Consider the following 27,755-nt stretch of genomic DNA (forward strand, 5'->3'; position numbering starts at 1 on the left):
TTCTACTGTGCTAATTGCTTAAGGATTTTATTTTGCTTGTGCTCTGCATCTTTTAATGTTTTCATAATTTACTATTATTTGCCCATTTAGACCCAAGAATTTTCTTGTTGATGTCTGTGATCACAAGAATTATTGTATGTTACTGTGTCGCTGCTTTAAAAATTGGGTTTTCACTACATGTTTCATTGAAGATGATTAACTCAATGCTATATGATCCTAGAATGAAATATCTTACATTGCAGGTTCTTAAATAGTGGTTGATCAGGAAGAACACATGCTGTAGCAATAGGAATAAATTCCATTGTCACAATACTCAGCTAAGGAGAAAACATTGAGGGGGTGGTTCAACCTCATAATTTTGAGTACCTTGGCTATTTCCTTGACCAAAACTCAGAAACTTACATTAATAATGGCACCAAGAAATAAGGAGAACAACGGTGGGCACAAAAAAGATGGAAAGGGTAGAAGGAAAAGTGAAGAGAGGTGCAGTGGTAATAGCAGTGGAGGAGAAATTACTGAAGATGATTATAGAAGACGCAGAGACCGCAACAATCAAGTAAGTGTTAATTAACATAATCAATTTGTATAATTGCTGACCTGAAGCTATTCCACTCCTTATGATTAGTATAAACTAGTTTTAAGAGAACTTAACATTAAATGGTTCATTGTTTAAGAAGTTGCAATTGTAGTTATTGAAAAATGTACAGATTTTTCCTTGAAACTGCTATAAAACTATGCATATCACAAATTTCTTCTGTAGAAACTATCATTCAACTATTTAGTATATAAAGATTATTGTCATATTGTTTGAAAGTTTATAGCAAGTGGAATAATCAATCACTGTGATGGTGTAGAAAAGTAAGACTTAATTCATAACAAGGCCTGTTGATTTAGCTGTGACTTTGTGATCAGTTGTTATCTTGTGTCTTCTTGACATCTTGTACAGTGTAAGCCTGTGATACTTAGTTTGCAAATTAAATCTTAGACAATGTTACTTTGCCTTGGATCACCATCACATGACAATAGTGAAGATGTGTCGTCAGACACTAAAATAGAGGTGAAAGTAGCTTGTCTGGAATTTGGCCTAGTACTTTAACTGTTAAATATGTGTGATGTTTTTGAGATGTAGTAGCAGGAATAATTGTTTTGTGAATAATAGAAGTAATCTAGTTGAAGCACGTCACTACAAGCTACTGAAAAAATATAGACTTCGTTCGGGGGCATAATTTTGTAGTGTGTGACACTGTACAAGCACAAACAGGAGACCAGGGAACAGCGGTTATGATGATGATCTGTTGGGTAGTGTGAGCTCCTTGTATAAAATCTTAGGTGTGGTAACATACTGATCTGTACCATGTCCTGATCTCACTTAAGTTCAGAGATGGTTTGGTTGTATATTGATGCAGCATTATTAAATTCAATTAATTTGTTGAGGGTAGCCTCTTATTCTTTGGGGAGTTTCTGGGATTGTTTTCAAAGAGTTTCTGACACTAAATCACATTGTATTATTGCACAAACTGTCCCATTAAAAAACCATTTAGATTGGCGAAGGTGGCCTTCTGCAAACTACGCACAAGCTTGAAAGTAATGCTGGTATTGGAATGTCAATGTAGTCTCTTGATAGTGAAGTTCTTTTAGGCAGACCAAATTCAAAAACAATGTGCTGCAGTGGAAAGCAAGTGAAACTGTATTAATTCCCAAAACAGATAAAGAGATTAATACTAGTTCTTAGATTTGACCAGTAATGTAGGAAACATGACAAATGTCGTAAACATCACGATTCTTATGTAATATGAGTGGCTGTATCTTTCCAAATGGGCCAAGTTGCAGATCAGTCTGTCAAAGGTTTTATGATTTGCCAACTTAACAAATAAATATGCACCAAAAACTGATGTCACAGGAGCCATGAACATTGTTTGTGGTCAAAGCTGACAACTAGTATCAAATATTCCTTATGTTCATTAAGAATACTAAAACTTGTAATTCTGTATGGAATCGCACAACGATGACTGCGACATGGATTGACTCACTCTACTTGAAATCCTTCCAAGTGAGAAAATGGCTTTAATGTGGTTTTCCATATGTACTTTGTAGCTCCTGCAAGGGATCAGTAAATTCAAAGTACACATTAATTAGAGATGGGCAAATCAGAGAAACTTAATTTACCCACTGTAGTAACAATAAACAATAACAACATTATTAAATGCTGTTTGGGCTTCTGCCAGCTTCAAATCAAATAAATATAAAAGAAGCAGTTAGTTCTGAAAAAAGAATGCTGCTTTCTCAGTTATATTAAGTAGTTGCTCTTTGTCTCCTATTAGGAGCTCAATATTTATTAGTGCTTTTTAAAGAAAACAGTTACCTACACCGTTGTTCGGATAACTAAATGCGTAACTATTGGAGCACACGTTACTACAGACTTCACAGGCGTACTACATGCCCAGGTATGTGCCATGAACAATGAAATCTTAATTATGTGCAGTAATTGAAAGCCTGAAAACTGTCGATGGTCCATGATTAAAGTAGACAGTAATGTTTTGGGATTGTTCAAAAACAAAAATTACAGTGTCGTCATTAAAATCACTTACCTAATGTTGATAATAAATTCCACTTTGATCATCATACATGTGTGAAAATATTGTACTTGCAAAGAATACAATGCAGTAGAGTTTCGCACGACATTACACTATTTTGGAGCAAAATAGTCTTGAATTGGTTTTTGAGGTAGCACGTCTTTTTCATATGCACATTGCCAACTTGTTAGAAGAGGGAGGCTCTTCTTGCTATTCCAAGTAGTCCAGTAACACTTTGGCCCATTGAAGTGATCATGCATGACAGTTACTGTTTTTGGAATTAGAGGAATGGTTTCATCTTTGTCACTGTCTTTCACCACCTCAGATTACCTGTATACTAGCTGAAAAATATTACTGTCACTCTACATCTCATGACTTGATTCAGTTAATATCAAATTGTTCAAAAATATTTTCTTTGCAAACAGTTTCACACCCTGGAGTACTACTCAAAACAGAAAGTAACATTGCTAATGAGCATTTTTCGTCCTCGTCGTCGTCCGTCCATCCATCCTCCATACATACATACATACATACATACATACATACATATGTACATACATACTGATTTCATCAATTTTAGGATTCGTGATTTTCCTTGACATGGCTAGGGTTTGATTATTTTACCTTCAACAGTTTATAAATTACGTCCAACACAGTTAATTCTTTCCAAAATGTCTGAAGATTGCTGCCCTCATCAACAATTTTTTTAAGCATATTTCTTCTACATATTTTCTTTGTCACAATGACACTATGATCCATTGGCTGAATTAAGGCTGTCCCATTAGGAGGTAAATATTTCACAGAATACGTGGCAGCCAAGGTTGTGTGTTGTATTTTTATTTTATTTCCTCAATGACCAGTTTTGACAGTCTAGATGTCATCTTTTGATCTTCTGGAAATAATATTGTGCATGAAGTGCACAAAGGAGTCTTTCCTGATGTGCCATAGCTATAACGGCTCTGTTGATGAACTCTCCTCCACTCTGTGGCACACTGATGGTGCTATGAAGTTTTTATTTACTCTGTTCTATGTATTTCACAAGACAATGTCACACCTTTGTTTTATAAGCAGAGTGCCCTTGTGTTATATTTGTGCGATTCAAGCACAGTAATATTATTTCCAGAAGACCCAAAGATGACACCTAGACTATCAAACCAGTCATAGAGGATATAAAATAAAAATATTATAATGCATGACCTTGGCTGCCAGATATTTTTATTTAGCAAGTATCAGATCACACCCAACCTCAGGTGCAACTTATATAAATATTTTGCAGATATCATCACGTTATCAAATTTGTGAACGTTTTTGCTTGGATGCTAAGGCGCATTGTTCAGTAACAATACAGCACTTGCAAGTAAACCATTAAACATTAAATGTTCTTGCACCTGTGGCACAAAGCAATTGAGGAACCATGCTTGAAATATTTTTCAGACCGTCCAGGTCACTTTCTCGTGAGAATAATGGACAGGCAAATTGTACATGTCTTTTCCTTTGAAATGACACTGCTTTTTTCGGCTTTACGTATAACACCAATCTCATCTCTCTGTGATCCCATACCATCAGCACAACAGTTATGCTTTCCTTGACTGACTTATAACCAGGTGCACTGCACTCTGTCTTGAAAGCTAATGTCTTTGTTGGTAGTCACTTCCAAAACAACCTGATTTCGTACACATTGTATATTTGCTCCAACTCTAAACTTTCTTGTGCATTAAACTCGTGGAAATTATTACAAAATTTAGCAGGAGCACGTGCATTATCACAGCTTAACTTTCCTACTTGGACAGCGCTGTCCTGGATAGCATGATACTTTGAAATCTTGTTAACCAGTCATAAGATGCATTAAAATTTCCTTCTTTATGTACTGCACAAATATGTAATAAAAAATGGGGTTCCTATTAAAAAAAAAAAAAAACACGCAGTTGATATCTGTTTGACCTATGGCAGCACCATCTGGTTTCCCCCTTCAGGCTAGACAAGTTTCTTTGTAGTTTTTATTTTTGTTTGTTGCTTATTTTGTGAGATATCTGGCCTGGTTACGATCAATGGACCACCCTGTATAAACTACTTTCGAAGTGCCGAAATGTGCTAGAATAAATAAATTTTTTATAAAAACACTGCACTGTACAATGTTCTTGTAATCAGACAGTCGTAATTCCTTAAATCCATCACCGGTGTGACTGGATCCAATGGGCAGGGCTGGCACATTAGTGGGAAACAATGGGCTTCAGATCAGCAGGCCCAATCTGTTAGCGATACATGCAGAAATGGCCTGCGGTTCTGGCTGGTTGTGGAAGTCCACTCGAGTGGCCAGCTACTCATGTGTCACAGGCTTCATGTTGATGAAATGAGACCGCAATACTCAATTCATGCAACAGATAACTTGCGCAAATACTCCAAGAATGAGGGTAGGTAACAACTCACCGTAAAGATGATTGATGAGCTGCAGACAGGCACATAGAAAAGGCAATCACACACTCACAACTAAATTTTTGCCCATTGCCTTTGTCAGAAAATGAGAACACACATACATTCACACAATCACTCTGACACAACTCATTCAGACATGACCGCTGTCTCCAGCCACTGCGTCAATAGCCTCCGAGAATCAGATCGAAACAAACCACCCTCACACCTTCCTGCCTCTCACCGGCAGCTGCTTGGCTAGCGGCAAGAAGTGGTGGCAACAATGGCTGCAAGCTGATGGGAATGGTAGGAAGGGAAGAAGCAGTAAGAATGAGGGAATAGGGGTGAAGCTCACATACTCAGCTGCACCCAGCCAGTGACTATGCATGACAACTCAGTAAACAAACCATTTCATCTACTGAGACAAAAATGAGATTTTTTCCATTTTTTCCTTCAAATTTCTTGGATATTTCCCTGAGTTCTGACACATCTGAAATTCCCCGACTTCCAGAACTTGTGGCAACCCTGTGTGCTTTTTAGAGATGTCTGTTCAACTGAACAGCCTACTGTGGTACTCAATACTGCACGATCTACATAACCAGACAAATTCAAACACACTTCATTTCACAGCACTTCAGTATCTCACTTTTTTCCCATGCTGATTCTTGCAGATGAGTCTCTTGAACTTCATCCTCCTCTTTGTCACTATTAAATTCTTATCCAAGTTCATATAAGCTCCTGGTTACATCTTACAACTCAACATCTGATTTCAGAATCTGTCTCGCCCTGGCATAATCCAGTTGGCACCTTTCAGTGTCTTCATGCCTTTGGCACCTTTCACTGCCTTCACACCTTTTCCAAGATATCACCACTCTTTGCATTTGTAACAGTGTATTGCTCTTACTAACTAAAATTTATTGAAGAACTCTAATAGTGTTTCTACACTCATATTCCTACTACCGAGCCCATGTTCTCCCATAACTGTATCTTCATTTCCTCCCTGCTGAAATATTTCAATCCCCACAATTATTTGATTTCCACCTCTTTACATATTGAGTTACTTGCTCAATGCTCTCATATACATTATTTCATCATCATCTGCTTGTGGTATCAACATGTAAATTATTATTATTTTTGTCATTGGTTTGCTGTAGATTCTGATGGGAGTAACCCTATTACTGAAATGTTCATATTCACTTTCGGATCTACCCTCCTGTTCACAACAAATCCTACTCCCATTATCCTATTTTCTGCTGCTGGTGAGACAACCCTATATTCGTCTGACCAGAATCCTCTTCTCCAATTTACTTCACTGATCCACATTTGCACAATACATGATTTTTACCTGCTTGGTGACAGTGGAAAATTTGCACTGTAGTGTTTATAGAGTTCTTTTGTAAGAGGAGAAGGAAACTAGTCACACTTCCCATTGACAACAAGGTCATTAGAGATGGAGCACATGCTCAGATTAGGAAAGTATGAGGAAGGAAATTAGCCATGCCCTTCAAAAGGAACCATCCTGGCATTTCCCTGAAACAATTTAGAGAAATCATGAAACCTAAATCAGGATGGCCGAACGCGAATTTGAACCATCGTCATTCTCAATGCGAGTCCAGTGTGCTGACTACTGTGCCATCTCACTCAGTGCTCTTATTTCTTATTTTAACTAGTTCACAGTGTTAAATGGAAGTCTTTCTTTCTAAAGCAAATTACATTGATCTAAGATGTAAGCCACAATCTGCCAATGAAATCTCTGAATAGTACAAGTTAGGATTTATGATTCTGTGAAATTGTAATTTTCACTTATTAGCTAAGCTTGACTGATGATCTATTGCTGCCATCTGACAATCATTGTCAGCTAAACAATTTACTATAGATCTCATTTATTTTGTGAAAAGTATTGTGAAATTATAACTCACTGTTGCACTATGTCTTGCAATTCTTGTAGGGTATTTTAATGAGGGAAACAAATCAAAGGTGGATATCACCAAGTGCCCTTGATTTAACTACCCAAAATGAAGTCAATACTGAAATCTCAACATAATTACTTCTCAGTTATTTCTGCTGCATTTTATTAGCATCCTTTCTAATTGGTTGATGAAGCTTAAAATGCTTCCTGTTTGGGGACTTGTAAACTGTCAAGTCACTATTTTCCAGGTTTTCAAGTCTACTACTGACTTACAGCACTCTTCGAGCTATTCAATGCAGTTATTTAAGTCTATGACCTGGGACTTCACTGCACTTTTTGTGTGTAGTCATTCCCCCTTTCTTTATATTAAACGTATAGCAATGTGATACTGACTGTTCTCCATTTAGGAGAATCAGTTCAATTTCAATAATTTTCAAATCATGTCCTGTTATGTACAGTAAACCAGCAAAAAACCCTTTAGAGTTTTACATTTCCTACAGTGATATGAGCTCGTTCCTTTTTGTTTCTCAGCTGATGATTGCGACTGTATGAATAGTTATTCAGCAGCCCTGTCTTCTGGGATCAAGTATTTGTTTACATTGAACACTTCTGGAAATTAGTCCATAAGTAACCTCTTACCAGTAGTATTCAGGTTTGGACCATATCATATATTGCGGGACAGCATAAGAGCAATCCACTGATCATACCTTTGTGTGACTGGTCCATCGTGTTGAAAAATTCCTAAAGTTCTGCATTTAAACTTTCAGCAAAATGCTTTGTACAGGGCTCGTATTATTACTCTGAGTGACACATTTCACGTTTATGTGAGGCACCTTCCCAGCACAATGTCAACCCCAACTGCTTAGCTGCAGTTATGGTCCAAATCATTCCCAGCAACCCTCAATAGTCTCTACACGATCATTTTTCTGCAAAGCCAAAATCAGATTATGGCTTGTTCCAAACTACTCTGATTTGGCTGGTCGTGGTGGCATAAAGTATGGGATATAATTTCAACAAATATTGACATGAAATTATCACTACACCTCAATGAAAGTATGAGCAAATCCATTAAGTGCAAATTAAGAAGGCTATCACTAATTTAGCTGTGTTAATGTTGGCAGGACTCCATGGCTCTGAACTAAAGTACTATTCTTAGTACAAAGTATGGCAATGCAATGACCATTTACATAATTTCTTAAATAATGGTTTTTGCCCCCCCCCCCCCCCCCCACAGTGATTGGGTGTAGTTCAGTATCAATCCCCACTCCTTCCTCCCCCACTGCCTGTAAATACACTTACTTAACCTCAGTCTCCCACTGTGCTACTACAAATACACATTCAGAAATTATTCCATGACCACGAATGGCAGAATACAGTAAACTCTATTATTCACAGGCAAGTTATCTACTTTGCAGATTATCTGTGACCTGTTTCTCAAACTTCTTTTTTGCTGCTGAAAATTTTTCTTTAACCCAGGAGTAGTCATGGGTGTGTGATAATCTCACTTTACAGCACAAGTGTAGTAAACAATGTTCTGCTCTTACACTGCAAGCACTGGACTGTAATTGTTGCAGAAGATAGTCTTTGGTTTCTGTTAGTGTTGAACAATGACTGAAACACGAAAATGTGTTTTGTTAATGACATAGCAGAAACTGGAAATAATACATAAACTAAGAATGCTGCACTGGTACACGAAATCTGGCATTAATTTACAATGTGAATGAAACTATGGTACATAATATTTGAAAAACGGATAGAAAAATTCGATATTTGAACAGTTCTAACTTGTTTAAAGGTTTGTCAAAGTGGAGAGCTGTGAAGTCTTCTCTACATGCGCAGAACTGGATACAGTCATGTGGAATGGTTTCGAGCGGAGGGTGCACTAGTATCTGGCCCAATATGCACCAAACACACCAAGTTTTTCTTCAAAACCTTGGGGTTGTTCTAGGTTCGAGTTCATACTTAGCTCTCCACAAGTCCAAGAGAATGACCTCTCCCAGACCTGTGTGCTGAGTGTCACACTCGTCCTCAACGCCATCACTGGGCTAGACCTCTGCCAGGTCACTGGGTACCCACATGCTGTGTATTGATGACTTTTGCATTTGGTACAGCTCTGACTGTGTACCCTTGGCTGAATATCCGCTCCAAGGTGCCATCCAAAGGGCTTCTGCATGGACCCTTTCCCATGATTTCCAATTGCCCTCTGCATAAATGCAGTTCATGAATTTCTCTCATCATACCACTATCCATCCTGACTTCAGAACTCTACTTATGTACTCAACGCTTGGACGTTGTTGCTTAGTCCCTATTTTTTTGGGATTCTTCTATGACAAGATGAATACTTAGCTGCTTCAAATTCATAAAAGACTGGCTGAATGCAGAAGCTTAATGCCTTCTGCTTCCTTGCACACCTCAGAATGTGGATCTTGCTACTCTCCTGTGTATTTATTGGGTCCTGGTTTCATCCTGACTGGACTATATTTACCAGGTTTATGGCACCTTCAGCTTTCAAATTGTTAGACTCAGACCATCATTGTGGTGTTAGACTAGCCACATGCACCTTCCGGACAAGTCCTGTTGACAGTCTCGTTGTTGAAGTGGGAATTTTCTCTCTTCAGAACCAAAGGTACTAACTGTTGCTCTCTAGTGTAATTGCCATCTGACAGTTTCCTCGTCATACAACTTAGAAATTCTTTTTGCATCTGCATTGACCCCTTGACATCCGCCCTCAAGTGGGATTACCAGTTGGAATGCACCTTGCAGTCTTTTTCAAGGACCTCCGCTTATCCTCCTTACAATGTGCTCCCAATGTATTCCTGAAAACCACCTTTGGCTAAATACTTACGCTGTTGAGTATAAGTGGGAGATAGCCTTGACTGCTGAGTTAACTACAATAATGTCCTCCAGACCCATTTATTGAATTCTGAGTCTGATTAGCTATATCTGATCCTGAGAGCTTGGGAGTGGATGAAACCTGAGGTATTTTTGGGTTAAAAAATTCATCAACTGCTTTGATTCCCTGAGCACACTAAGCTATCCAGTGCATTTACCCATCGGAGAAAGCAATACAGTTAATCTTGGACTATACCTACAACATATTATGCTGGGAACTAAGGTATACGGAAATTCAGAGCAATTCACTGGTGTATGCAACAAATTAGAAGGCATGTAAAATACCTACCATGGAAAAATGTAAAGCTTCGTTGTGCTGTAATATGACTGTTCAGAAGCATAGCCATGCACAACAGGAAGGAGGGGATGGAAGAGAACACAAAGAAGTTGTGGCCTGTGAAACCAATAATCTGATTATGGCATAATGCTTTAAAGATGGAAGCAAAACAAGGTCATTCTGACTCGTCAGGGTTGAGTACTGCTCTTTGACAAATGGATTCCTGCTCTTTTGAGGGAATCCAGGATTGTCATTGTTGTTGTCGTTGTTGTTGTGGTCTTCAGTCCAGAGACTGGTTTGATGCTACTGTATCCTGTGCAAGCTTCTTCATCTCAGAGTAACCACTGCAACCTACTTCCTTCTGAATCTGGTTAGTGTCATCCCGTGGTCTCCCTCTGTGATTTTTATACTGCACGCTGTCCTCCAGTACTAAATTGGTGATCCCTTGATGCCTCAGAATGTGTCCTACCAACCGATCCCTTCTTCTAGTCAAGTTGCGCCACAAATCCCTCTTCTCTTCAGTTCTACTCTGTACCTCCTCACTAGTTACATGATCTACCCATCTAATCTTCAGCATTCTTCTGTAGCACCACATTTTGAAAACTTCTATTCTCTTCTTGTCTAAACTATTTATCGTCCCTGTTTCACTTCCATACATGGCTGCACTCCATACAAATACTTTCAGAAAGGACATCCTGGCATTTTAATCTATACTCTATATTAACAAATGTCTCTTCTTCAGAAACGTTTTCTTTGCTATAGCCAGTCTACATTTTACATCCTCTCTACTTCGACCATCTGTTATTTTGCTGCCCAAATAGCAAAACTCATCTACTGCTTTAAGTGTGTCATTCCGTCAGCATCACCTGATTTAGTTAGACTACATTCCGTTATGTTGGTTTTGCTTTTGTTGATGTTCATCTTACATCCTCCTCTCAAGACACTGCCCATTCCGTTCAACTGCTCTTTCAGGTCCTTTGCAGTCTCTGACAGAATTACATTATCATTGCCAAACCTCAAAGTTTTTATTTCTTCTCCATGGATTTTAATTTCTACTGCAGACTTATTTATTTATTTATTTATTTATTTATTTGCTGGTTGCTCAATGTACAGATTGACCCTGTCTCACTCCCTTCTCAACCATTGCTTCCCTTTCATGCCCTTCGACTCTTTGAACTGCCTCCTGGTTTTTGTACAAATTGTACATAGCCTTTTGCTCCCTGTATTTCACTCCTGCCACCTTCAGAATTTGAAAGAGTATTCCAGTTAACATTATCAGAAGTCACTCAAGGTCTACAAATGCTAGAAACATAAGTTTAATCTATCTTGTAAGGTATGTCATAGGGCCAATATTGCCTTGCATATTCTAACATTTCTATGGAATCCAAACTGATCTTCCCTGAGGTCAGCTTCTACCAATTTTTCCATTCATCTGTGAAGAATTCATGTTAGTATTTTGCAGCCATTACTTACTAAACTGAGAGTTCTGTAATTTTCACATATGTTAACACCTGCTTTCTTTGGAGTTGGAATTATTACATTCTTCTTGAAGTCTGAGTCTTTCAGTGCCATGTCAAATCCTTCCTGCAGTATCAAATCTCCCATTTCATCTTCATCCTTTTCCATTTCCGTAATATTGCCTTTAAGTACATCTCCATTGTGTAGACATTCTATATACTCCTTCCACCTTTCTTCTTTCCCTTCTTTGCTTAGGATTGGTTTTCCATCTGAGCTCTTGATATTCATACATGCGGTTCTCTTTTCTCCAAAGGTATCTTTAATCTTCCTGTAGGTAGTATCTATCTTACTCCTATTGATATATGCCTCTACATCCTTACATTTGTCCTCTAGCCATTTCTGCTTAGCCATTTTGCATTTCTTGCATTCTTATATTTTCTCCTTTCATTAGTCAAATTCAATATCTCTTGTGTTACCCAAGGATTTCTACTGGCCCTCATCTTTTTACCGACTTGATACTCTGCTGCATTCATTAGTTCATCTTTCAAAACTACCCATTCTTCTTCTAATGTATTTCTTTCTCCTGTTCTTGTCAATTGCTCCCTAACACTCTCTCTCTCTCTCTCTGAAACTCTCTACAACCTCCGGTTCGTTCATTTTATGCAGGTCCCATCTCCTTAAATTCCTACCTTCCTGCAGTTTTTCCAGTTTTAATCTACAGTTTATAACCAATAGATTGTGGTCAGAGTCCACATCTGCCCCTGGAAATGTCTTACAATTTCAAACCTGGTTCCTAAATCTCTGTCTCAAGATTATGTAATCTACCTGGAATCTTCCAGTGTCTCCAGGCCTCTTCCACATACACAATCTTCTTTCATGATCCTTAAACGAAGTGTTAGCTATGATTAAGTTACGCTCTGTGCAAAATTCCACCAGGCGGCTTCCTTTTTCATTTCTTACCCACAGTCCATATTCACCTACTACTTTTCCCTCTCTTCTTTCCTACTATCGAATTCCAGTCCCTCATGACAACTGCATTTTCATCTCCCTTAACTATCTGAATAATTTCTTTTCTCTCATCACACATTTTCATCATCTGTGGAGCTAGTTGTCATATAAACTTGAACTACTGTGAAAGGTGTGGGCATCGTGTCTATCTTGGCTACAATAGTACGTTCACTGTGATGTTCGTAGTAGCTTATCCTCACTCCTATTTTTTTATTCATTATTAAACCTACTCCTGCATTACCCCTATTTGATTTTGTATTTATAACCCTGTATTCAGCTGACCAGAAGTCTCATTCCTCCTGCCACCAAACTTCACTAATTACCGCTATATTTAACTGTAATCTATCCATTTCCCCTTTTAAATCTTCTAACCTACCTGCCTGATTAAGGGATCTGACATTCTGCACCATGATCTGTAGAACGCCACTTTTCTTCACTACATAATCTAAGATTATGTAGTGGTTTTCTGTATATACTTTACAAGCTACTTTCTTCTTTGTGGCCGTGTGACTGTTTATAGTTTATGCATGATTATCACTCTGCCTCCCCCATTTCCAGCTCATTATGAATGGTCCCCAGGAAGAAAGATTGTTGGTAAGCCTCATTGTGAGCTCAAATCTCTCGAATACTTTTGTGGTTTCTTTTCACAAGATGTACGGAGGAGAAAGCAGTTAATTGGTTGACTCTTCTAGGAATGTATGATCTCGGAATTTTAACATTAAACTGCACTGTGGCACACAGTGCTTCTTTTGTAGTGTCTGCCAGCAGAGTTGAATGAGTGTCTGTATGATGCTTTAGCATGTACTAAATGAACCTGTAATGAAATGTGTTGCCCTTTTTGGATCTTCTCTTTTACCTCTGTCAGTCCTATCTGGTATGAATCCCAGATCGACAAGCAATATTTTCAGTTATTGGTCAAACAAAGGTTTTTTAAGCTACCTCCTTTGTGGTTGGTCTACATTTTCTGAGGATTCTTCGAATGAATGTCTGGCATCTTCCTTTCCTATGATTACATTTATGTGATCGTTCAATTTTTAAATTTCTCCGCACACATACTCCCATATATTTAATGGATGTGACCTCCTAGTGATTGTTCTGCATAGATGCTGTGAATTAATACTGCACCCAGTCACTTTATACTGCTTTTTTTAACTAGCTTTTGAGCCACTGAAGGCTCATCTTATGTAGTTGGTGAGACATTGTGATGTGACTGGTTGCATTCTTAATTAAAAGCTGTCACTGTTGTAACTGCAATTAGTGGTTCAATGCCCGTAATAAAGAAGATGAATATTTCATAGTTTAGTTGATCTTCTAGTTTTTATTTTTGAGTTCGTATATTAACTGACACAGACATTACAGGCTAGCCTCATTCGCTGTTCTTCATAGGTACAGGATTTGAAGCTCAGCATGCAGATATCAGTTTCGGAAAAGGGTTCTACACAATTCGGAAAATGACTCTATAAATAAATTGGCTTTCAAGATTAGAAGATTTATGAGTAGTGTTAAATACAAAAAAAATCAGAAATGTTAACATAGTCACCGGTAGCCTAGTGTGTAGTGTTAGAGCTTTGAAATTGGGTCAGAAAGTTCAAATTTCACTGTGTAGTTTTGTTTATATTTCTATTTAAATTCTATATTTATTATCAAACTAGCTGACCCGACAGACTTCGTCCTGTCAAAAAGATTTGTAATATGGCAGTTTTTTTGCCTACGTATTTAAAAAAATTCTCCTGAACAGAACCGTCACCCTGGTGATAGGGCGTTGTGAATAAAATATAATTAAATAAAACATATATAAGGATTTAAAAGTAAGTAATCGCTTTATTGTTAATCATGTGAATCATAATTATTATTATTATCATTGTAGTGCTTTGTGGTATACGATGTTTTTTGTTTGATTACCTGGCGCATAGATAAACAAATCTGATGGTTTTCCAACACGGGAACAGGCAACATACAATTGACCATGTGAGAAACATGGGTTTTCTAGATTAATACCACAAACACTTAATGCTTGCCCCTGGGACTTGTTTATAGTCATAGCAAAAGCAAGCCGCACTGGAAACTGTAGTCGTTTAAACTCAAATGGCACATCAGTCGGAATCATTGGGATGCGCGGTATGAGAACATCTTCTCCTTTATACTTTCCTTTGAGTAGAGTTGCTTCTATCACATTGTTTAGTAATTTTTTTATCGCTAACCGTGTACCGTTGCAAAGACGCGGTTGGTTGATATTTCGCAACATTATAACCACCGATCCAACCTTTAATTGAAGATTGTGAGGTGGCAATCCTGGCAAATCCAGCGAGTTTAAAAATTCCGGTGGATAGTTGACTACATCATCTTGATTAGTAGCCGAATCAACTGATTTATATATCCTCAATTCGCCTGTAATTTGTTCTTGAATTTTGAAATTTAATTCATTTACATCTATGTTTTTTGCAGCCAGTATAGCTCGTTCGCTCAACCAATCATGGTTTCTGTAATTTTGAGAAACATCTGGAAACACCTTCTGAATAAGTTCATCTTTTGATCGAGTTAACTGACAAAAACTTTGAGGAAAGTTAATGCAGCCAGTCAACATGTCTATAGGAAATTTGCCATTACCAATGTCAATGAGTTGTTTAGAGAATATGTTTCCAGATATTCTTGCTTAAATGAAGTACTTTGACATGTTTCCACAAATTGGAGGACTTTAGACATGCATTGAGTTCATCAGCTGGCGTTGATCGTGGAATCACTGGCAATGTTTGACGAAAATCTCCTGCTAATAAAATCATTGCACCACCAAATCGGTTATTATTGCTCCGTAGATCTTTTAAGGTTCTGTCTAAAGCCTCCAAAGATTTTTTATGTGCCATCGTGCATTCATCCCAAACAATCAATTTACATTGCTGCAAAACCTTTGCCATTGCAGAGTTCTTCGAAACGTTGCAGGTTGGAGTTTCATTGCTTTGCATATTTAATGGCAATTTTAGTGCTGAATGGGCTGTTCGACCACCTTCAAGCAAAGTTGCTGCGATTCCCGACGAAGCGAGTGCAAGTGCAATTTTATTTTGTGAGCGAATTGTTGCTAATATTAATGAAATCAAAAAAGTTTTTCCTGTACCACCAGGTGCATCTAAGAAGTAAATCCCTCCAGTTTCATCATTTGTTACTTTCATAAGAGTTTCAAATACATACTTCTGTTGTTCATTTAACAGTGGAAGATTTGTTTGAATTAATTCTTTCAAAGCGTTGAGATCATACAGTTTTTCTCGATGCAACTCTTGGTTAAAAGCGTCATGCATTGGACGATTGGGCGCGGTCAGGCCTAATTGAATTAATAGTTTGTTTGACATTATCAAGCACATGTCCTCAATTGAAATCAATGCTTCATTGTAAATTTCTTCACTGATTTGTATATTTGGATTTCCCATTCTATTCCGTATTTGATACAAAATATCATCACACATATAATCTTTGTACTTGATCCACAAATCAATTGGGTTTGATGGGAAGCATGTAGATATGATTATAGAAAACAATGTTCGTATTTGATGAGCGTGTGATGATATTACAGCATCATTGAGAGTTTGCTCCCAATGAGCGTCATTTTCAAGCAATTGCAAACGTTGACAGGCTTCTCTGTAGGATCCACACAATTCACCATGAACAGTTCGTAACTGTTGGAATGATGTTGGGCCACGTACATTGACTAATAGCAGTCGTAAATAAAAACATTCATCATTGCTTGGATGTACTGAATAAATCTGGCCAATCGCATCGGTGGAATATACATCTGTATATCCTGGAACTGGTTTTCCTTGTTTCCGTCGTATAAATCTCCTTGAGGATTGATTCCAGGTATAATATTTTGGCATTTCAGAATATAGCAATGTTTGTGCGAAATGATCGTTTTGGCATGTCTCAAAAAAACTGGTTAATGTAGTAGATGGTGGCTGAGCAGCTCTTTGTACTGCGTTCTGTGCTGTAAAATACACTCTTTGTCCATTTTCTAAATGCACAGCTAAGTGAACAACAGAAGGGTGTCTCTCATGAATAGGAAAAGAAAATATTCGCCAAACTGCTTCATTACTACTGACATAGCGGCCCATTTGGTATTGGGTAACTTCATCATTGGAATTCTCTGCACCAATTCCAATCACAGCCATATCACTCCCTTCGGTTACATATTTGCAAATGTATTTAATAGATTTCACTGAATGGCAAGATTCAACGTTGATGTGTGCTTTGAATGTCTTTGATAAAATGGGTGAATATGGAACAATCCAACGATTATCTATTTCAATATCTTGTTGATTTAATTTGACAATTGTTGATTTTCCATTGTCTGCTGTCGATCTGCGACGATACAATGGATAACCGTCATTACCAGTAATTGTTTCCGATATTAATGTCCGTGGATATCGTTTTGAACATTTACCATCCATCATACACGGTGAATTTTGATTAAGAGTTCCACAGGGACCATGTATCATGTTTTTGATAACTACCTCATGCAATCCAGGATCTACTTGTACATTAGGGATTTCAGCTGATATCACTGCATCAACTTCATTTGGCCTTATCTTTTCAACCAACCAAATCAAAATGTGTGCATGTGGCAATCCTCGTTTCTGCCACTCCACAGAATACATCCAGCAGCGTGTCTCACCAAACACATTATGTTTTACGATGAAATCCATTAAAGATTTCAACTTTTGTCTAAAGACTCTGGCTGTAATATCATGACGATCAATGGGTGATTGCCCAGGGAATAACTCCTGCTTGATTTCTATCCATTGCGGATTGCATGTAAATGTGATGAACAAATCTGCTGTACCATAATGACGAACATACGACATGGCATCTTGAGCATATTCATACATATGCCGAGGGCTTCCGATGTATGTTGCTGGAAGAATAGTCATCCGACCGACATTCTGTGCATTTCCATCAGTATTAATCGCATCTCGAAGGTGAATATACTCTTCAGATCGGAGTTTGGTTTGATTCAACCTGATGAATGTTAATCTCTCCGTTTCAATTTTTACATACATGTCAACAACATATTTGTGATATAATCGCCGACATTTCAATATGTGATTTTCTTCATTTTCCCGAATCATTAGGCGGTATGAATAATAGTTCATTGAACTGACTTTTTTGTTGGTTTCAGAACCTGTAAATAGATTTTCTTTTAATAACATTCAAATATAAAATTAAAATACATAATATAATGACTGAGATATTATTGCCATAGCTAAATTAATATTTTAGTTACCTGTAATGGGATTTATCATTTTTATTGAGAAATCGTAGCCATCTTCACCTTGCCAAAATATAATGGGATATTGCAGTGCATCATATGAGCGGTGTGTTTCCTTTATACGTTGTAATTGATCATTCCGACGATGTAAAACAATATCACGGGATTCCAAGTTTTCTCCAACTACAACGATAGCAACTTCATCAATAGTTGGTGCATTAAAACGTCTTGTATGTTGACCTGCAGGTGTTTTATCAGCTCTGATTACAATTTTGTGATTATCGGATGGCATCAGATCCAGGGCAGTTTTAAACAATATAATCAATTGATTGTGTTGATGAAATAAAGTTTGTAATTGTTCTACAATAGACCTATTTACTAAATTGTTATGTGCACAACGCAGATCAATTTCTTGTGGTGAATTGCCCATAAAATAAATTTGCAGGAATTTGTTGTCGCTATCTGACACTGGTAACAGTGAACCTGCTCTGTGATATATTTGCCCTTGTATCTGTAAATAAAATAAAATATTATGGTGTGGTATAAATTAATGGATTGTCAGTGATCAAACTTAAATAATATTTGATCTTAAAAAGTATATATTTAGTTTGAACTAATATCTATCAAATATAAAATATAATAAAAGTGTCACTGAAACTGAATCACCATATAATATGATGACTAAGTGATATATAAGTGATTAAGAAATTGAAGATTAGTGACACATCTTAACTTTTGTGACAGAAAATTTTGTTCGCTAAAATAATTATGAGTAACTGCTATAATACATACCTTGAAAGTTGGCATAAAATTTTCCCGAACTACATTTGTTGCCCCAAATGAAGTCATTTGAAAGCAATTGTTATATTGTTGGATATGTGTCAAAAAGTGTATAGAATCTGTTCCTATTCCTGAAACCAATGAGTACAATGGTTCTGGTGGTGGGTCAAATGGTATCAATTTCACTTTACCATTTGCGCAACACAATCCATTGGCTTCGTTTTTGTATTTTAATGCCTTACAGTGTGAGCAAACCGAGTTCATAGAACCAATAACAACACATTGGTAGTTACTGTAGTCAATTGACACATCGTAACTGAAAGCAGCTCGATTCAAACTTGCGCGATTATTAGTTGAATGTCGCGCTCGCGCTTCACGCGTTTGTGATATCCGAATTCTTTCACGTTCATTTCCGTCGTCACGTTCTTGTGCCGTACGATTAGATCGGTAATTAGCTTGGTTTGTAGCATTTCTGGTTCTTCTACCTAAATTGCTTCGTCTTATAGGAGGCATATCAAATATAAATTAGTTTTTCACTAATCACGAACTAAACAAACACTAACTAAGTAAACACTCTGCACAAAACACGAATTTGTTTCGTGTATCAGTTGACAAAAGCAAACTCAGTAGATTAGGTCACAGACAACTTTTTTTTTTTTAATTTTATATGACTTGAAGTCAAATCCTTTTAAGCCGTACGAATTGTAATTTGGATATTATAAAAATAATAAAACACTGTTGGTAACGCGATTTTTGTTTGACTGATGTAATGACGTGGAAACTGATGCATTTTATCTTGCGTGCCGAAACTAATACAAAAGAAACGCGAGTTTCGGAACGCGACATTAAACTTCTCCAACTATGTATTCTGTGCTCCAACGCACACACGCACATTGTTTTGATAGATATGATCTTTGACGTTAGGAACACACCTACATTGCTTAGACAACAGTGAGTGCTTGTAATTTAATATGAACTTTATACCATAGCAATAAAGCTCAAATTGACTACGTTTTAGTTACAAATCATTTGTATAGGAAAAAGAAAAGGGCTATTTTTAGGGTTTTTCCAGCAATAATTCTAATTTTTCTCGCCATAAAAACCATCCCTGAACTTCAACGAACATTTTAAAAAAAGATTTGGCCAAATTGGTCGAGGCGTTGTTGAGTTATGCGCTTACCAACACATTTTGCGATTCATTTGTATATTATAGATGGAAGTATTAATTAAAAAAATATTGAATCATGATTTTGTAATAAAATGAGATCTTTCAATTTTTAATAATTGGTTATACAAAAATATATTAATGTCATACAGACATGCAATGTTTTATTATTAAATGTAAAACAGAAAGTATACAACAATAATACTGTTCAGTCCCCAGAAATTAAAAAAAAAATGCATTTCATAACGTAATTTGTGTTTCGCATTCTTGTACCTATTTTAATTTATGGTGAATACTCTCATTTTTAAGTTATTAATAATTAAAAATAGTCATTTTTTTAAAATGTTATTTGGTATATATTCATTCCATTTTCAGTTGTTAACAAATATGGAACAAATAAAATTAAAAAAAAGTAGTTTCCACAAATGAGATTCAAACATTTGTTACTGTGATAACTCTATGCACTTAGCTACCGACAGTTATTTTAATTTGTTGGCATTGCTTTATATTTAACAGTGCTCAGAAATCTTCTAATCTTCAAAGTTATTTATTAGTTTTTATAGTTGCATTGTATTGCTTTAGAAAATTGCTGCCTTGGCATTGATCTTCAAACTACCACCATCCCACTACCACTGTTATTGCACCATCCTTATGTGGGTGCTGTACTCTTTTTCCAAAACAGCAGTGACTTTCACTTTAAAGGAAACTGATAACATCTAAGAAGCAGTTCCAAAACTGGCAACTTCCTGGTACGTTTTTTGTTCTCAGCAGGAAGTGTTTCAACAAGGCTGTAAAAACCTAATATTAGTCAGTTGAGCATGATGATGAAATTACATAGCTTACGTTTCTGCCACAAGCAGAAAATTTGAATATTGCTGGGGCTTTGGGGGTCTGCATTGGCCAAACAATTAATGGCCATTTTATCCCTACAAGCAGTATCAAGTTAGCAGAACAGTTTCTTTGTAGCAATTGTACATATTATTATTCACTGATGTTCTGTATTTGAATTTTTGTAAACCAATGCTCCAGATAATTGATGTTTAAAGTGTGAAAAGGTTGATGTGCACAAAGATTTGTGTGTATTCATATTATATTGTTCAACCTCTGTATATGTATAGACTGATCATAAATTTGCCTGCTCAGATTTATAGGGTCTTGAATTTTCACAGGACTTCTATGACACTAATTGATGACCGCTTTCATTTGAACTCACTTTTAGTGTACTAACATCTAAAAAAGTAACTTTTTGATCGGAACTGACTGTGTGAATCTGCAGAAAAAAAGAATAAGGATTTCATATTCTGTTAGTGACAAGAACTTTTGAAACAAAACAAAAGCTTGAATAGGACAAAGATGGGTAAGGAAATGTTCTGTATGCTTTTCATAGAGACCATCCCAGCATTTGATTTACGAAAACTAATGTAAAGATAAATGTGGTTAGTCGGATGAGGATTTGAGCCCTCCTCATGTTGAATGTAAGTCCAATGCAGGTAGAGATTGGGACGTTGTGACATATTGACCACTAAGTTTACAATTTTGCATTTTCCAACAGTAACTGTATGAATATCAATTTGATGACCTAATGTGACAGTTGGAGAGAATTTGGCACGATATCCCTCAAGAGAACATATAACTCTGTCTGGCACTACAAAGCCGAATAACTGCTTGCTTAAGGGCCAAAGGTGGACCAATGCATTACTGAGTTAATCAATTTGTGAAGCTCTTTTGCTGGAATAAATCAATTGTTTGCCTGTACATGTATATCACATCTGTCAATTTCTGTCCCTGTGTGGTGCATTGCTCTTGTTTTGTCTTGTAATATATTTGGCTGTATACACACAACAGACCAGAATATCGTATAGGCCCTTTTTTGCACAGAACTCTCTACTAATCTTAATCTTCTTCCTGAGAATAATGACAGTGAGCCACAATTGAAATGGACATTTCACCTATGAACTGAAGCCATATTGTCACTGCGGACACCAGAACATTACAACTTAAAAGTTAGATATTTCCCAAAATCAGAGACCAGAATAGTGAGTAGTCATACTGATTCACAACCTTAACTTAAGAAAAAGAATGATGAATTAGTTTCTCATAATAAATTCTCCATGATTCATTTTCAGCTATAGAGTTGTTGAGAATTTCCTGGCCATTTTTGTTTGCAATTGGTATTCTATCTGTGTTTTCATGTGTGAAATTCTAATTAATCTGTTGTAATTCTTGTTTTGCAGGCCGTTAAACGTAGTCGTGTGAAGAGTAAGTTACGTACTCAGCAAACTCTAGAGAGAGTTCATCAGCTGAAGACAGAAAATGAAATGCTTGAAGAAAAAATAAAAGTCTTAACAAAAGAACTTGGATTTTTGAAAGATCTCTTTTTAGCACATGCTGGTCAGTATACAGTACCACATGTATCTAATAAGTGATTACTTCTTAGCAAGGAGGTAGTATAATTCATATAATTTTTAGCAAGTCTAATTGAGATATTCCAGTGCCTTTTCTTCAAGAAGTATTTGAATTAGAACCTAACTGTCATGTTTAACAGTTTGTACAAATTCACACCAGAGATTAGAGCTTACTTGAATAAATTTTGCCACTAGTTGTAATATCTTGTCCATTGCCCTTAAATGAAAACTGCAATTGCCACAATTTTCCTTGGGCACTAAAAATGAATTATTAGAAGTTAAAATAAGACAAATGCCCTTAATTGTGTTCACCTGTTTCACTATATGTATCTGATTTGTCAGCTTCATGAGAGACACAGTGAAATTATGGCTGAAGAATGTGTGCAGAGAAAAGAATTTGATAACAAAAGAGTGATCTTAATCAGAATATAGACCAGAGTAGCGATTTATCGATCATGATTGTGATACAAAGTGCAAAAACAACTGAAATAACAAGAATATAAAAAAACTTCCCTTAAATAGAGCAATGAAGAGTGAAAAAAGGAGTCTTCATACACCTTGAGAGTACTGTAGGGAAGTGAACTCAAAACAAAAAGTGGTGGGGGGGGGGGGGGGGGCATTGATATAGAAAGACTGAAGTGAGGCAACTGAAGGAGAATACTGAATAGATTTTTTTTTAAATCCACCTAAGATCATATGCAGATAGATATTCAGTCTAGAGTGTGTTCTTTTCCCAGAACAGAACATGAAAATGGAAAGAAAAGTTGATAGACAGGTGATAGCTGGACAAGTTAGTTAAAGGATGGGTAGAGGACAGAGGGAGAGGGGAAGGGAGGGGAACTCCATGGCTTTACTAAACTGCACTTGTGAAGCATCTGACCATGGCATAATAGTCTTGGGAAAATTAATGATCAGTAGTAATTGGGGGGGGGGGGGGGGGGGGGGAGGATTGTTCCTTTCTGAAACTCAATTCATCTGGCTTGGATGAAGTGGTGAGACAATCATCTTCAAGCATTAACATTTCCTCAAGCTATAAGTAAACTGGCTTTCTGTACAAAAAATGTACAACATAACTGCTTACCACTTCCTTTTTCCACAGTGAGGTCTTTTGATAATGATTGATCAAAGTTACAGTTAAACTGACACCCCCCAGGGGGTCCACAACTCTTTTGTGGATACGTGCGTAGCGAGCACGGGACCCCGAGCTAATGTGGCCTTCCTTCCTTTCTGGGCTGCATACCTTCCCATTCCGCATCCTTCCCCGTCCCTCTCTTCGCCCCTCTTCCCCTCACCTCTGGCTCTTTCCTTCCCTTTCTCCCCATCTGGGAGTATGGTTTGTGCCTACGTCCGGAGACGGACGCTCGTAAATGTACTGCATTCTTCGCCTTCCTTGCTTTTATGTCTTCTTCCTTCCTTTGTCCTTCTCTTTTCCTTACCTCTTCTCTTTACCCTTTTCTCCGCTGCGGCATTTGAGACCTCTCTTCTTTCCTTTCCCTTTCTCTTTCTTCCTCCCTGTGCGTGTCTGAAGGCCGACCCACGCCTTTTGTGCGTAGCCGGTGACGGGGTAACGCGTAATTCCCTGCCCCGGGTAGACAGGTAGGACACGTACGTACCCCCTGGTAACGGCCAGGCCCAGGGAGGGGTGATTACCCGAGCTGATACCTTCCGAAAGTGCCGATTGGTCCCTCCGTCCGTTTGTCGGGAGGTGTGACCTGAGGTGTGAACAATCACCTAAGGCGGGAGTGCCCTCAGAGAGGGCCCCCACAAGGGAGGAGCGCGTCATCGGAGACGCTGGTAATCATGGGGATTCTTCCGCAATGGTTTCCTCACCTTCCACTATGTCTGCTCACAAACGTAAGTATACTGAGTCTCAGCCACAGACGATTCTTCCATCGTTGCCACAGTTCCTTGTTGTTTCTCGGTCTGACGAAGGTCACGGACTTCTCCACGGTCAACCCTTTCATTATTCAGAAAGGTGTCGACGCAATTGCAGGTCCTGTAAAGTCTTGTTCCAGATTACGGAATGGCACTCTGTTGTTAGAAACACACAGTACCCTCCAGGCACAAAAATTGCTGCGTACTTCTCTGCTCCACACCTTCCCTGTCCGGGTGGAACCGCACCGTACCTTAAATTCCTCGATGGAGTGTCTGACGAAGAAATTCAGCACTACCTGTCTGACCAGGGCGTAACGGCTGTTCATAGAGTTATGAAACGGGTTGACACGAACATCATTCCAACCCGCACTGTCTTCTTGACATTTGACAAAGTTCAACTCCCATCGAAAATCAAAGCAGGCTATGAGATAATTTCCGTTCGCCCTTACGTCCCAAACCCTATGCGTTGCTATCGATGTCAGCGGTTCAATCACACCAGCCAGTCCTGTTCCAATCCGGCCAAATGTGTTACGTGTGGCAAGGATGCCCATGAGGGTGCTTGTCCACCTCCATCCCCTCGCTGCATCAACTGTATGGGTGACCACCCTGCTTCCTCTCGAGATTGCCCCGTTTTTAAGGATGAAAAGCTCATCCAGGAAATAAGAGTGAAGGAAAAGGTGTCGACCTTTGCTGCTCGAAAATTATTCGCCAGTCGACAGCCCACCGTGCCTCAGACAGGAAAATACAGCACTGTCCTTGCTTCTGCTCGGCCAACAAAGGAGGCGGCCACGCAGACTTGCGACCTCACCTTTAGTACCACAGTCGTCAGATCGGCCAGCGCAAAGATCGCCCATTCAACCTCACCACTTTCGCCTGCCCACTCTATGGCTCACCCTTCGTCGGGTTCTGCTAAATCTCGAGCCCAAAAGTCCGACGCCAAGTCTTCGAAAAACGAGCATACTCGTGAAGAGTTTTTACGTACCGCAACCTCACAACCATCGGTTCCTCCTTCATCCAAACATCATACTTCCAAGAAGGCTACAAAGCAACCCAGTTCCTCTCCTTCTCCACCAAGGCGTGTCCCATCTACAGCACCACCTGGCGGAAATCACCCTCGGCCGTCTTCTGTGTCGCCGAGGCGCACTGCTGGTGGCCGGTCAACCGGCCGATCGCTGGTGGCAGGGGCTGCTCCTGACCAACCTATGGATCAGGATCTTCTGCCTTCGGCTGAATGCCATTCCATGCTGTCCGTCGCAAGCTCTGAGCAGTCGTTGAGTTGACAGCACCCTTGGCCACATTCCTCCATTTTCCCCCCCTGCGGGTCCGGGGTAAGAATAGGCCCGAGGTATTCCTGCCTGTCGTATGAGGCGACTAAAAGGAGTTTCAACCGTTTCGGCTTTCCATGTGATGGTCCCCCTTGGGGTTTGACCTCTATTTTTCAAAATTCTACAGAAGTACGAGCCTTTTGGGGAAGGACACCTTACGTGGTGTACCACTGGTCCTAAGTGCACTAAGACCTTGGCACTCAGCATTGCACCGGCGTTGTAACCATACCCACTATTCCTCAAATTGGGCCTAAATGCCTGATGGGTTGTCCCAGTTACGCCCATAGTGCATCTCCATCTGCACCAGCGATCATGATGGACTTTCCATGGCACCAGAAATCCAGCACGGTTGCCAGCCCGTTGTGGTGGGGTCGTCATGTACCCTCTAGGTTGTAGCCCCCTGACAACACAGGGATCGTACTGCCGATACCTGAGCTACACCCTCCCCACATCGGCCAAGGAGTAGATGCCCGTCTCCTTGGGGCATCAGGACTCCCGGCAATGGTCATCCTGCCAGGTGGCCCTTGCTGCGGCTGGGTGGCGCCCGTGGGGAGAGCCCCTGGTCGGAGTGGGTGGTATCGGGGCGGACGTTTCGCAGATGAAACGTCACCACGTATCAGGTCGCACTGCGGCAGAGTCTTTCAAAAGAAAAGGTACCGTTTCTAGTTCTGGTTCTCCTGCCCTTTCCCCCTTGGCCACTCCATGGGAGGAGGGACAGGCCTGCCGGCTTGGGGCGAAGTACTTCCCCCGCTATTTGGTCTGTTCTCGAACCGATGGGGGGACATTCGCCACCTCCAAGCCCATGTTCTTTGTTCAGCACATTGAGGACATCTTCGGGGAAATCGAGGCTCTCAGCAAGATGCGTTCAGGGTCCGTACTTATCAAGACCACCTCCGCCACACAGTCGGCGGCGCTCCAGGCGTGCGACCGCCCAGGGGACATCCCAGTCTCCATTGTCTCACATCTGGCACTAAATAGGACGCAGGGGGTTATTTTTCATCGTGACCTCCTGCTACAATCTGATGAGGAGCTCAGGGCCAACCTGGAGCGCCGAGGCGTGCATTTCGTCCGGCGAGTCCAGCGCGGCCCCAAAGACCATCGCATCGACACCGGGGCCTTTATCCTCGCCTTCGAGGGGGACGTTCTCCCGGAGAAGGTAAAGGTGATGTGCTACCGGTGTGACGTGCGACCCTACGTCCCGCCTCCTATGCGCTGTTTTAGGTGTTTGCGCTTTGGGCACATGTCGTCACGGGGTGAGGCTGAGCCCCTTTATGGCGATTGTGGACGTCCTCTTCGTGAGGAACATACATGCACCCCACCACCTCGGTGCGTTAATTGTCCTGGCGTCCACTCGCCTAGATCCTCAGACTGCCCCGCATATCAGAAGGAGAAGAAGATACAAGAAATCAAAACTTTGGATTGGCTCTCTTATTCTGAGGCCAGGAAGAAGTATGACCGCCTCCATCCCATGCCATTGACCACTTCGTTTGCCTCAGTTGTGTCCACTCCTTCTGCGGTATCCTCACCCCTATCCTGTCCCCCCTCCGCCTACTCCGCCCATCAGGGGGCTCTGCCTCCGCCTCCCAAATCCCTCCCTTCCAAATCCTCCTCCCCCGTGGCCCCCACCCCCTCTGCCCCAGGGTCCACCCTTCCTCCTCCTTCTCCCCCCACGCCACCTGAGAAGCGATCCTCTTCTCAGGCGTCCATCGGGGCAATGTTCCGGACCCCAGCTTCCGAGGTCCGGCGTTCCAAAACGGACCCCGCGCGTGAGGACCTTCTTCGGGTCCAGCCCACCATCCCTGTGCCTCCTCGGCCTTCCAAGAAGGCCTCCAAGAAGAAGTCTCTATCCCCCTCTCCACCCCGGCGCGTTTCGTCTGACGCTCCATCCGTGAGTCGCTGCTCCCGGCCGTCCTCAGTTTCACCGGGACGCTCTGCTGCCAGGCGCTCAGCTGGCCTTTCGTCGGCAAATGATGCTGCCCCTCCTACACAACCAGGGAGAGCGGCCGCAGCTGGCGACGAGTCGATGGAACCGGATCCGCCTCCCGTCGGTTGTAGCGTTGTTCCCTCGCAACCTGGCCCTCCGCGGCCGTCGAGGTGACCAGCTCTTCCCCCGTCTCGTTCCCCCAACTTTTTGACTAGCGATGGCGTTGTTTCATTGGAACATAAGAGGTATTCGATCTCATCGGGAGGAATTACAACTGCTCCTCCGCCTGCACTGTCCGCTCGTCCTTGGACTCCAGGAAGCCAAGTTGCGCCCGACTGACCGTATTGCCTTTACCCACTATACCTCGGAGCGGTATGACCTCACCCCTGTGGACGGTATCCCAGCTCATGGAGGGGTCATGTTGCTCGTTCGGGACGATGTCTATTACCATCCCATCCCATTGACCACCCCACTCCAAGCAATAGCTGTCCGCATTACTCTTTC

At 40.0% G+C, this 27,755-nt stretch overlaps 1 protein-coding gene across 1 annotated transcript in view; it reads left to right on the top strand.

Moving 5' to 3' along the window:
• LOC126092602 (CCAAT/enhancer-binding protein gamma-like) overlaps positions 1–27,755 on the top strand; it is a 64,040-nt gene that overhangs the window by 774 nt on the left and 35,511 nt on the right. Inside the window, exons 2-3 of the mRNA XM_049908300.1 lie at positions 243–556; positions 21,957–22,113. Coding sequence (XP_049764257.1) covers positions 410–556; positions 21,957–22,113 — 304 coding nt within the window. The 5' untranslated portion in view covers positions 243–409. The remainder of the gene's footprint in view (positions 1–242; positions 557–21,956; positions 22,114–27,755) is intronic.

This window comes from Schistocerca cancellata, chromosome 7 (assembly GCF_023864275.1).
Source record: "Schistocerca cancellata isolate TAMUIC-IGC-003103 chromosome 7, iqSchCanc2.1, whole genome shotgun sequence".
In the NCBI taxonomy this organism is placed as follows: domain Eukaryota; kingdom Metazoa; phylum Arthropoda; class Insecta; order Orthoptera; family Acrididae; genus Schistocerca; species Schistocerca cancellata.